Source organism: Bombina bombina, chromosome 1, assembly GCF_027579735.1.
Source record: "Bombina bombina isolate aBomBom1 chromosome 1, aBomBom1.pri, whole genome shotgun sequence".
Classification (NCBI taxonomy): domain Eukaryota; kingdom Metazoa; phylum Chordata; class Amphibia; order Anura; family Bombinatoridae; genus Bombina; species Bombina bombina.
The window spans coordinates 485,208,761-485,221,272 of record NC_069499.1 but is presented as its reverse complement, the minus strand read 5'-3'; the positions used below and the strand labels follow the sequence as shown (position 1 = coordinate 485,221,272).

Genomic DNA, 12,512 nt, shown 5'->3' with positions numbered 1-12,512 from the left:
TTAAACGTTTATTAGACTGAACATCAAGAGGACTGGTTACCTCAATATCCAAAGTAATTAACACTTCTTTTAATAAAGAACACATATACTCAATTTTAAATAAATAAGTAGATTTGTTAGTGTCAATGTCTGAGGAAGGATCTTCTGAATCAGATAGATCCTCATCAGAAGAGGATAAATTATTATGTTGTTGGTCATTTGAAATTTCATCAACTAAATGAGAAGTTTTAAAAGACCTTTTACATTTAATTGAAGGTGGAAATGCAGACAAAGCCTTCAGAATAGAATCAGAAACAAATTCTTTAAAATTTACAGGTATATCATGCACATTAGAAGTTGAAGGAACTGCAACTGGCAATGTACTATTACTAATGGATACACTATCTGCATGTAAAAGTTTATCATGATAACTATTACAAATGACATTCGGCGAGATAATTTCTACAATTTTACAACAAATGCACTTAGCTTTGGTTGAACCGATGTCATGCAGCAATGTTCCAGTAGAAGCTTCTGAGGCAGGATAATGTTGAGACATCTTGCAAAATGTAAGATAAAAAAACAACATATAAAGCAAAATTATCTATTTCCTTATATGACAGTTTCAGGAATGGGAAAAAATGCAAATAGCCTAGCCCTCTGATAGAAAAAAGCAAGAGGCAAACATCAATGGGGTATTGAAATAATAAAAAAATTTGGCGCCAAGTATGACGCACAACGTAACTAAACTTTAACCGGAAATGACACACTCGCATCACTAATGACGCAGCAGTGTGAAAGGTCTCGGCGTCAAGTATGACGCCGGAAGTGACTAAATTGCGTCATAGACGTACTTTTCCGCGCCAAAAAAAAATTTCGCGCCAAGAATGACGCAATAAAGTTTAACATTTGCCGCACCCGCGGGCCTAATACCGCCCGCAATTTGTAAGAAGTAGTCAATTGAAAAAAAGACTAAACCCCAGGTAAGAAATAAATTTCATATTTAAAAGATGTTTATATTCCCCAAATATGAAACGGACAGTGTGCAGAAGGAAATACATGAACCTGACTCATGGCAAATATAAGTACAATACATATATTTAGAACTTTATATAAATGCATAAAGTGCCAAACCATAGCTGAGGTGTCTTAAGAAATAAAAAACATACTTACCAAAAGACACCCATCCACATATAGCAGATAGCCAAACCAGTACTAAAACAGTTATTAGTAGAGGTAATGTTAGATTGAGAGTATATCGTCGATCTGAAAAGGGAGGTAGGAGATGAATCTCTACGACCGATAACAGAGAACCTATGAAATAGACCCCCGTTAGGGAAATCGTATTCAATAAGTGATACTCCCTTCACGTCCCTCGGACATTTGCTGTACTCTGAGAGGAATCGGGCTTCAACAATGCTGAGAAGCGCATATCAACGTAGAAATCTTAGCACAAACTTACTTCACCACCTCCATAGGAGGCAAAGTTTGTAAAACTGAATTGTTGGTGTGGTGAGGAGTGTATTTATAGGCATTTTGAGGTTTGGGAAACTTTGCCCCTCCTGGTAGGATTGTATATCCCATATGTCACTAGCTCATGGACTCTTGCCAATTACATGAAAGAAAAGTTAACTTTATAAGACTACAGATCTGCCATATGTCCCCTAAAGTAACACATTTGAAACACTAATATCTCATAGGTTGTCAGCTCACAATAGGGTTCTACATTCCATGTGGTTCAAAAAGTAAATGTAGATTAAAATACATGATCTGCCTCTACATCTTTCATGTTACAATGGGCACACATACCATTATAATAATTTTAAAACAGAATTTATGTTTACCTGATAAATTACTTTCTCCAACGGTGTGTCCGGTCCACGGCGTCATCCTTACTTGTGGGATATTCTTCTCTTCCCCAACAGGAAATGGCAAAGAGCCCAGCAAAGCTGGTCACATGATCCCTCCTAGGCTCCGCCTACCCCAGTCATTGACCGACGTTAAGGAGGAATATTTGCATAGGAGAAACCATATGATACCGTGGTGACTGTAGTTAAAGAAAATAAATTATCAGACCTGATTAAAAAACCAGGGCGGGCCGTGGACCGGACACACCGTTGGAGAAAGTAATTTATCAGGTAAACATAAATTCTGTTTTCTCCAACATAGGTGTGTCCGGTCCACGGCGTCATCCTTACTTGTGGGAACCAATACCAAAGCTTTAGGACACGGATGATGGGAGGGAGCAAATCAGGTCACCTAGATGGAAGGCACCACGGCTTGCAAAACCTTTCTCCCAAAAATAGCCTCAGAAGAAGCAAAAGTATCAAACTTGTAAAATTTGGTAAAAGTGTGCAGTGAAGACCAAGTCGCTGCCCTACATATCTGATCAACAGAAGCCTCGTTCTTGAAGGCCCATGTGGAAGCCACAGCCCTAGTGGAATGAGCTGTGATTCTTTCGGGAGGCTGCCGTCCGGCAGTCTCGTAAGCCAATCTGATGATGCTTTTAATCCAAAAAGAGAGAGAGGTAGAAGTTGCTTTTTGACCTCTCCTTTTACCGGAATAAACAACAAACAAGGAAGATGTTTGTCTAAAATCCTTTGTAGCATCTAAATAGAATTTTAGAGCGCGAACAACATCCAAATTGTGCAACAAACGTTCCTTCTTCGAAACTGGTTTCGGACACAGAGAAGGTACGATAATCTCCTGGTTAATGTTTTTGTTAGAAACAACTTTTGGAAGAAAACCAGGTTTAGTACGTAAAACCACCTTATCTGCATGGAACACCAGATAAGGAGGAGAACACTGCAGAGCAGATAAATTCTGAAACTCTTCTAGCAGAAGAAATTGCAACCAAAAACAAAACTTTCCAAGATAATAACTTAATATCAACGGAATGTAAGGGTTCAAACGGAACCCCCTGAAGAACTGAAAGAACTAAGTTGAGACTCCAAGGAGGAGTCAAAGGTTTGTAAACAGGCTTGATTCTAACCAGAGCCTGAACAAAGGCTTGAACATCTGGCACAGCTGCCAGCTTTTTGTGAAGTAACACAGACAAGGCAGAAATCTGTCCCTTCAGGGAACTTGCAGATAATCCTTTTTCCAATCCTTCTTGAAGGAAGGATAGAATCTTAGGAATCTTAACCTTGTCCCAAGGGAATCCTTTAGATTCACACCAACAGATATATTTTTTCCAAATTTTGTGGTAAATCTTTCTAGTTACAGGCTTTCTGGCCTGAACAAGAGTATCGATAACAGAATCTGAGAACCCTCGCTTCGATAAGATCAAGCGTTCAATCTCCAAGCAGTCAGCTGGAGTGAGACCAGATTCGGATGTTCGAACGGACCTTGAACAAGAAGGTCTCGTCTCAAAGGTAGCTTCCATGGTGGAGCCGATGACATATTCACCAGATCTGCATACCAAGTCCTGCGTGGCCACGCAGGAGCTATCAAGATCACCGACGCCCTTTCCTGATTGATCCTGGCTACCAGCCTGGGGATGAGAGGAAACGGCGGGAATACATAAGCTAGTTTGAAGGTCCAAGGTGCTACTAGTGCATCCACTAGAGCCGCCTTGGGATCCCTGGATCTGGACCCGTAGCAAGGAACTTTGAAGTTCTGACGAGAGGCCATCAGATCCATGTCTGGAATGCCCCACAGGTGAGTGACTTGGGCAAAGATTTCCGGATGGAGTTCCCACTCCCCCGGATGCAATGTCTGACAACTCAGAAAATCCGCTTCCCAATTTTCCACTCCTGGGATGTGGATAGCAGCCAGGTGGCAGGAGTGAGACTCCGCCCATAGAATGATTTTGGTCACTTCTTCCATCGCCAGGGAACTCCTTGTTCCCCCCTGATGGTTGATGTACGCAACAGTTGTCATGTTGTCTGATTGAAACCGTATGAACTTGGCCCTCGCTAGCTGAGGCCAAGCCTTGAGAGCATTGAATATCGCTCTCAGTTCCAGAATATTTATCGGTAGAAGAGATTCTTCCCGAGACCAAAGACCCTGAGCTTTCAGGGATCCCCAGACCGCGCCCCAGCCCATCAGACTGGCGTCGGTCGTGACAATGACCCACTCTGGTCTGCGGAAGGTCATCCCTTGTGACAGGTTCTCCAGGGACAGCCACCAACGGAGTGAGTCTCTGGTCCTCTGATTTACTTGTATCCTCGGAGACAAGTTTGTATAGTCCCCATTCCACTGACTGAGCATGCACAGTTGTAATGGTCTTAGCTGAATGCGCGCAAAAGGAACTATGTCCATTGCCGCTACCATCAAACCTATCACTTCCATGCACTGCGCTATGGAAGGAAGAGGAACGGAATGAAGTATCCGACAAGAGTCTAGAAGTTTTGTTTTTCTGGCCTCTGTCAGAAAAATCCTCATTTCTAAGGAGTCTATTATTGTTCCCAAGAAGGGAACCCTTGTTGACGGAGATAGAGAACTCTTTTCCACGTTCACTTTCCATCCATGAGATCTGAGAAAGGCCAGGACGATGTCCGTGTGAGCCTTTGCTTGAGGAAGGGACGACGCTTGAATCAGAATGTCGTCCAAGTAAGGTACTACAGCAATGCCCCTTGGTCTTAGCACAGCTAGAAGGGACCCTAGTACCTTTGTGAAAATCCTTGGAGCAGTGGCTAATCCGAAAGGAAGCGCCACGAACTGGTAATGCTTGTCCAGGAATGCGAACCTTAGGAACCGATGATGTTCCTTGTGGATAGGAATATGTAGATACGCATCCTTTAAATCCACCGTGGTCATGAATTGACCTTCCTGGATGGAAGGAAGAATTGTTCGAATGGTTTCCATTTTGAACGATGGAACCTTGAGAAACTTGTTTAAGATCTTGAGATCTAAGATTGGTCTGAACGTTCCCTCTTTTTTGGGAACTATGAACAGATTGGAGTAGAACCCCATCCCTTGTTCTCCTAATGGAACAGGATGAATCACTCCCATTTTTAACAGGTCTTCTACACAACGTAAGAATGCCTGTCTTTTTATGTGGTCTGAAGACAACTGAGACCTGTGGAACCTCCCCCTTGGGGGAAGCCCCTTGAATTCCAGAAGATAACCTTGGGAGACTATTTCTAGCGCCCAAGGATCCAGAACATCTCTTGCCCAAGCCTGAGCGAAGAGAGAGAGTCTGCCCCCCACCAGATCCGGTCCCGGATCGGGGGCCAACATTTCATGCTGTCTTGGTAGCAGTGGCAGGTTTCTTGGCCTGCTTTCCCTTGTTCCAGCCTTGCATTGGTCTCCAAGCTGGCTTGGCTTGAGAAGTATTACCCTCTTGCTTAGAGGACGTAGCACTTTGGGCTGGTCCGTTTCTACGAAAGGGACGAAAATTAGGTTTATTTTTGGCCTTGAAAGGCCGATCCTGAGGAAGGGCGTGGCCCTTACCCCCAGTGATATCAGAGATAATCTCTTTCAAGTCAGGGCCAAACAGCGTTTTCCCCTTGAAAGGAATGTTAAGTAGCTTGTTCTTGGAAGACGCATCAGCTGACCAAGATTTCAACCAAAGCGCTCTGCGCGCCACAATAGCAAACCCAGAATTCTTAGCCGCTAACCTAGCCAATTGCAAAGTGGCGTCTAGGGTGAAAGAATTAGCCAATTTGAGAGCATTGATTCTGTCCATAATCTCCTCATAAGGAGGAGAATCACTATCGACCGCCTTTACCAGCTCATCGAACCAGAAACACGCGGCTGTAGCGACAGGGACAATGCATGAAATTGGTTGTAGAAGGTAACCCTGCTGAACAAACATCTTTTTAAGTAAACCTTCTAATTGTTTATCCATAGGATCTTTGAAAGCACAACTATCTTCTATGGGTATAGTGGTGCGTTTGTTTAAAGTGGAAACCGCTCCCTCGACCTTGGGGACTGTCTGCCATAAGTCCTTTCTGGGGTCGACCATAGGAAACAATTTTTTAAATATGGGGGGAGGGACGAAAGGAATACCGGGCCTTTCCCATTCTTTATTTACAATGTCCGCCACCCGCTTGGGTATAGGAAAAGCTTCTGGGAGCCCCGGGACCTCTAGGAACTTGTCCATTTTACATAGTTTCTCTGGGATGACCAACTTGTCACAATCATCCAGAGTGGATAATACCTCCTTAAGCAGAATGCGGAGATGTTCCAACTTAAATTTAAACGTAATCACATCAGGTTCAGCTTGTTGAGAAATGTTCCCTGAATCAGTAATTTCTCCCTCAGACAAAACCTCCCTGGCCCCATCAGACTGGTTTAGGGGCCCTTCAGAACCATTATCATCAGCGTCGTCATGCTCTTCAGTATCTAAAACAGAGCAGTCGCGCTTACGCTGATAAGTGTGCATTTTGGCTAAAATGTTTTTGACAGAATTATCCATTACAGCCGTTAATTGTAGCATAGTAAGGAGTATTGGCGCGCTAGATGTACTAGGGGCCTCCTGAGTGGGCAAGACTCGTGTAGACGAAGGAGGGAATGATGCAGTACCATGCTTACTCCCCTCACTTGAGGAATCATCTTGGGCATCATTGTCATTGTCACATAAATCACATTTATTTAAATGAGAAGGAACTCTGGCTTCCCCACATTCAGAACACAGTCTATCTGGTAGTTCAGACATGTTAAACAGGCATAAACTTGATAAAGTACAAAAAACGTTTTAAAATAAAACCGTTACTGTCACTTTAAATTTTAAACTGAACACACTTTATTACTGCAATTGCGAAAAAATATGAAGGAATTGTTCAAAATTCACCAAAATTTCACCACAGTGTCTTAAAGCCTTAAAAGTATTGCACACCAAATTTGGAAGCTTTAACCCTTAAAATAACGGAACCGGAGCCGTTTTTAACTTTAACCCCTTTACAGTCCCTGGTATCTGCTTTGCTGAGACCCAACCAAGCCCAAAGGGGAATACGATACCAAATGACGCCTTCAGAAAGTCTTTTCTATGTATCAGAGCTCCTCACACATGCGACTGCATGTCATGCCTCTCAAAAACAAGTGCGCAACACCGGCGCGAAAATGAGGCTCTGCCTATGATTTGGGAAAGCCCCTAAGAATAAGGTGTCTAAAACAGTGCCTGCCGATATATCTTATCAAAATACCCAGATTAAATGATTCCTCAAGGCTAAATATGTGTTAATAATGAATCGATTTAGCCCAGAAAAAGTCTACAGTCTTAATAAGCCCTTGTGAAGCCCTTATTTACTATCTTAATAAACATGGCTTACCGGATCCCATAGGGAAAATGACAGCTTCCAGCATTACATCGTCTTGTTAGAATGTGTCATACCTCAAGCAGCAAGAGACTGCTCACTGTTCCCCCAACTGAAGTTAATTCCTCTCAACAGTCCTGTGTGGAACAACCATGGATTTTAGTAACGGTTGCTAAAATCATTTTCCTCATACAAACAGAAATCTTCATCTCTTTTCTGTTTCTGAGTAAATAGTACATACCAGCACTATTTTAAAATAACAAACTCTTGATTGAATAATAAAAACTACAGTTAAACACTAAAAAACTCTAAGCCATCTCCGTGGAGATGTTGCCTGTACAACGGCAAAGAGAATGACTGGGGTAGGCGGAGCCTAGGAGGGATCATGTGACCAGCTTTGCTGGGCTCTTTGCCATTTCCTGTTGGGGAAGAGAAGAATATCCCACAAGTAAGGATGACGCCGTGGACCGGACACACCTATGTTGGAGAAACTAATACAATGATTTCTAATGCAATTATTACATCCAAACTGGACAATAATTTATGAAGCATTAACAAGTATAGTTCCAGATATGGGAACAGGCATCTCCCAAGTAGCACAACCTAGCTCAGATTTATATAAAAAGAAAAAATGCAGAGTACCTTAAAGGGACAGGATACCCAAATGTTAAATTCCTTGAAAGTGATGCAGCATAGCTGTAAAAAGCCGACTAGCAAATATCTCCTGAACATCTCTATTTAAAAAACGGAAGCTATTTTAACTTAAAATGCCTTCAGTAGCCACATCCCACTGTAAAGGGACTTTATTCAGCCAATCAGGATGCTAGTGCCAGGACTTGCAAGGGAGCATGCATTTGGCATGTGCAGTCACTGTCATGTAATTTCCCTCCTCAGTTTAAGGAAGTTAACTAAGAAATCCCACAAGATTTCTCTGGAATCTCATAAGCTCCCAGTAAAGCAAAGTGTGGCATCAGCACTGATGAAGCTGATTGACTAAATGATAACTGTTTTGAATTTAATGTCAAGCTTAAAGTGATTGTTAAGTTTAACAAATTAAAGGCCAGTATCTAAAAATACTCTAAAAAAACAGGGGCTTTTTAATTCATTAAACTTTACAAACAAGCTTTTTATAAAAAAAAAAAACATTGTTACTTAAACAGATCGCCGATCCACCACCCGCATCTCCTTTTGCATATCGATGACGAATCTGTCTTCCTTCAATCGTTGCGTGCCCCCATTGGCGTCCAGCACACAACGATTGGAGGAAGCCGGATTCATCAAAGATATGCAAAATACAGTCAAGAGAGATACTGGTGGCAGATCGGCTGTCTGGTTACAGTAACAAAATGGTAAGTTTAAAAAAATGTTTGTAAAGTTTAGTAAATTAAAGTGCCCCTGTTTTTAGATACTGGGCTTTAATTTGTTAAACTTAATCACTTTAAAGGAATAGTCTAGTCAAAATTAACTTTCACGATTCAGATAGAGCAGGCAATTTTAAGTAACTTTCTAATTTACTCCTATTAATTAGTCTTCGTTCTCTTGGAGTCTATTTGAAAAAGCAAGAATGCAAGCCATTTTTAGTTCAGCACCTGGGTAGCACTTTCTGATTGGTGTCTAAATGTAGCCACCAATCAGCCAGCGCTACCCAGGTGCTGAACCAAAAATGTGCCGGCTCCTAAGTTTATATTCAAATAAAGATACCAAGAGAACGAAGAAAAAATAGGAGTAAATTAAAAAGTTGCTTAAAATTGCATGCTCTATCTGAATCACGAAAGTTTAATTTTGACTATAGTATCCCTTTAATGAGTGATCAGGCAAGAGTGACACTTTTTTCTTGCATTCATTGCTTACTGTGGATTCCAAAGACAGTGGTTTACTTAGTTTTGTTTAGTGGAAAAAGTACTGTTTGTGGTGCTCATGTTTTTGTTTTTTTAACTATTGTGAGCTAAAACTACATTATTGGTTCTTTCTGTATGGTAAAAAGGCTGTTGAAAATACACAACTTTGATAGACTTCATTAACCAAAAACTTCAGGTTAAATAAATCTTTCATTACATAAAGTTGTGCCATCTCCATCAGGCAACTAGTGCCAGTTGCTGTTTTTATACTCATTTGCTACTCTTTGCTATACTGAAAGAGTCTGGTCTGTAATGATTCCTGTGCTGTTCATGATTTCATAAGGTGCCTAATGTAAAAAACCTACATGGGACACAATATACCTACACAAATATACAATGGCACCACAACGGCAATCTCCCATAATTAGAATGGTTCTTGAGGAACTAAAAAATGTAGGCTTCTGGTATTGGTAATGAATGAGGAGTGGTGCTGTGCAGTAGTTAAAGGGACACTGTACCCAAATTTTTTCTTTTGTTATTCAGAAAGAGCATGCAATTTTAAGCAACTTTCTAATTTACTCCTATTATCAAATTTTCTTCGTTCTCTTGCTATCATTATTTGAAAAAGGCATCTAAGCTTTTTTTTGGTTTCAGTACTCTGGACAGCAGTTTTTTATCGATGGATGAATTTATCCACCAATCCGCAAGGACAACCCAGGTTGTTCACCAAATATGGGCCAGCATCTAAACTTACATTCTTGCATTTCAAATAAAGATACCAAGAGAATAAAGAAAATTTGATAATAGGAGTAAATTATAAAGTTGCTTAAAATTTCATTTCCAATCTGAATCACGAAAGAAAAATTTTGGGTACAGTGTCCCTTTAATAAATGAATATAAATTTGTGGGAAAAAGAAGACCCACAGAAAAGACTGCACTATTAGCACTCTGTACCAAGACTTGAAATGGAGAGATCTAATAACATTTAAATCATAATTTAATTTAAATAAATAAAAAAAAAATTAAGTATCCTCATTTGCCTGCACCTGATTACTACTCAAAGGCAATAGTGATTCAAGCAGGACCAGATTTATTTAAAGCTCGTGTTTTTATGTGCGTCACCGTGAGTCCCTCTTTTTAAAAAAATGTATTAAGTTAAAAGTTATGTTTTAAATTTTATTAGATATCTCCATTTCAAGTCTTGGCACAGAGTGCTAATAGTGCAGTCTTTTCTGTGGGTCTTTTCCCCACAATTAAACTAACACAATTAACTAGTTTAATTGAGATTCCCACAATTAAACTAGTTAAAGAGATGATAACTTTGGAAATATGTGTATACGTCATAAGAAAATTAGCTTGAATTGATCACTCATGAATCACAGCCGTTCATCAGTAGAATTTTCTAAACAAGAGGCTATTTTTTATTGGGTTGATAGTTTGATAAATTTGAATTATGGTCTGTGCAAGTAATACGACACAAGATGAACCCCAACTGGACAGTTGACAGTTTAATATTGGGGACCAATGTCTTTACATCCATACCCTTGCCATACGTTTCCATTCAGGCATCAGAGCTTGACACGGACCACACCATGGAGCATAGAAATCCACCATCCAGGTTTCATCCTTTCCTCGTCCTTTAACAAGTTCTTTAAATGTCTCTGGCGTAAGCGTAACTACTGAAGGATTTTGAAGGTCCTAAAGAGAAGAATACTTAGAAGAAAGAAATGCAACAAAAACAAGTAACTACAAAAAGGTGTGAAGGTTTAAATAGAATGGCTGGAAAAAAATAAATATAAAATTATCCTTCATAAGAAGTTGGTGCTCTCATGGTAAATGGGCAATAAAAGCTAGGCAAGGAGACCTTTCAGAAGAATCACACTACAATAAAGACAGACAGTTATTTGATCTTTATGTACCACTGGAAAATCGAGATCTTCTCAATTAAAGTAGTATGAAAGTAGCAAGATAGATAATGGTCCTCGAAATACACTATTTCGTTTTAGCTTAGTTAATCTAATAGGTGAAAAAACTAATTTTATATAAAGGCAGATATATTGCAGCTGTAAATTTAACTAGCTAGTTTTAAACACAAATCTTCAAATCTTGATTGTCTATGCAGAATTTTGCATTAACTACTAAAATTACTAAGGAGTAATTTTTACAACTTACAATTAAGTTTACAAATCACCTAGAATAATTAAGCAACAAACATTGTTCATTCAAAACTTTAAAGTAATGATTATCTACGTCTTACATGTTGGCAGCCCAAAGAGTCATGGTTGTCACTTGCCTTGCTCTTTGTGGGCTTCAGGCATCTGCCTTTATATGGTAACAGAACATGATCATCGCTCCATTACCATTGGAAGCCAGCTTGTTACAGACAGCAACATTGTATCACTGTCTAATGATCATCCGTTGGTGGAGGTAGGAGGTGTTAGAGAGAAGGCGGGAGGACGGTCCAGAGGGAGAGGGAGGGGCGTTGCCCTACACTACGGAAATTACATTTTGAAGTTAGAGAGGGTGGGATGGGTCGTGACACCAGAAAAAGGGGACATAAGAGGGGTTCCCTACACTACAGAAAATATAAACTGAACACTGGCAGACAGTTACTATTACCTAAGAAGGCTGCAACTAGTGGGAGGGGGGAGGGTTAGAGACCTGTTTGGGAGAGATCAGGGAGGTGGGAAGTGTCACGTGGAAGGGTAATCCCTAAACTACAATACTATTAACTTTACCATCTAACCAATTAACCTCTTCACTGCCAGGAATTTCAGAAGTGTCATGCGCAGCTGCAATTAGGGGTCTACTAAATTACCAGAAAGCAATTGCAAAGCTATGCATATCTGCTATATCTGAACAAAAAGGATCCCACAGAAGCTTTTACAACCATTTGTGTTATGACTGGGGGGGGGGGGGGGGGGCAAAATGGTGGCATGAGATCAGTGATAGCTAACCTTAACACCCCTTATTAGGTTAGCTATCATTGGCCTAGATCAATAAATTGGGTTGTCTACTAAAAAGAAATAAAAAAAAATATTATTGATAGGCAAGTGAAAAACAGCAAAAATGCTTAAAATTTTCTTGTATTTGGGGCACAATTTTCTCTGAAATTTACAGTAGTGAAGGGGTTAAAGGATGTAAACAATTTTTGGACTATTAACCTGTTGCAAACAAAAATTGGAAAGTTGTTTAAAAAATTATATGCTTTATCTAAACCAGCGTTTCCCAAACCCAGTTCTCAGTTAAGATATAATGAATATCTGGCCTGTTAAGTGTCATGAGGACTGGGTTTGGGAAAATTATCTAAACCATGAAATAATTTTTTGGGGTTTAATTTCCCTTTAAAAGGGGCAAACCCCCCCCACGTTTTCATGATTCAGATAGTGTATGCAATTTTAAACAACTTTCCAATTTACTTCTGTTATCATATTTGCTTCATTCTCTTGATATCCTTTGTTGAATGAGTAGAAGTGTATACTACTTGGAGCTA

The 12,512-nt window shown here is 40.1% G+C and overlaps 1 protein-coding gene across 1 annotated transcript in view; it reads right to left on the bottom strand.

Annotated features, from left to right (window-relative positions):
* The window catches only part of DNAJC10 (DnaJ heat shock protein family (Hsp40) member C10), a 204,280-nt gene that overhangs the window by 68,610 nt on the left and 123,158 nt on the right, over positions 1-12,512 (bottom strand). Inside the window, exon 16 of the mRNA XM_053712848.1 lies at positions 10,562-10,717. Within this exon, the coding sequence (XP_053568823.1) occupies positions 10,562-10,717 (156 nt within the window). The remainder of the gene's footprint in view (positions 1-10,561; positions 10,718-12,512) is intronic.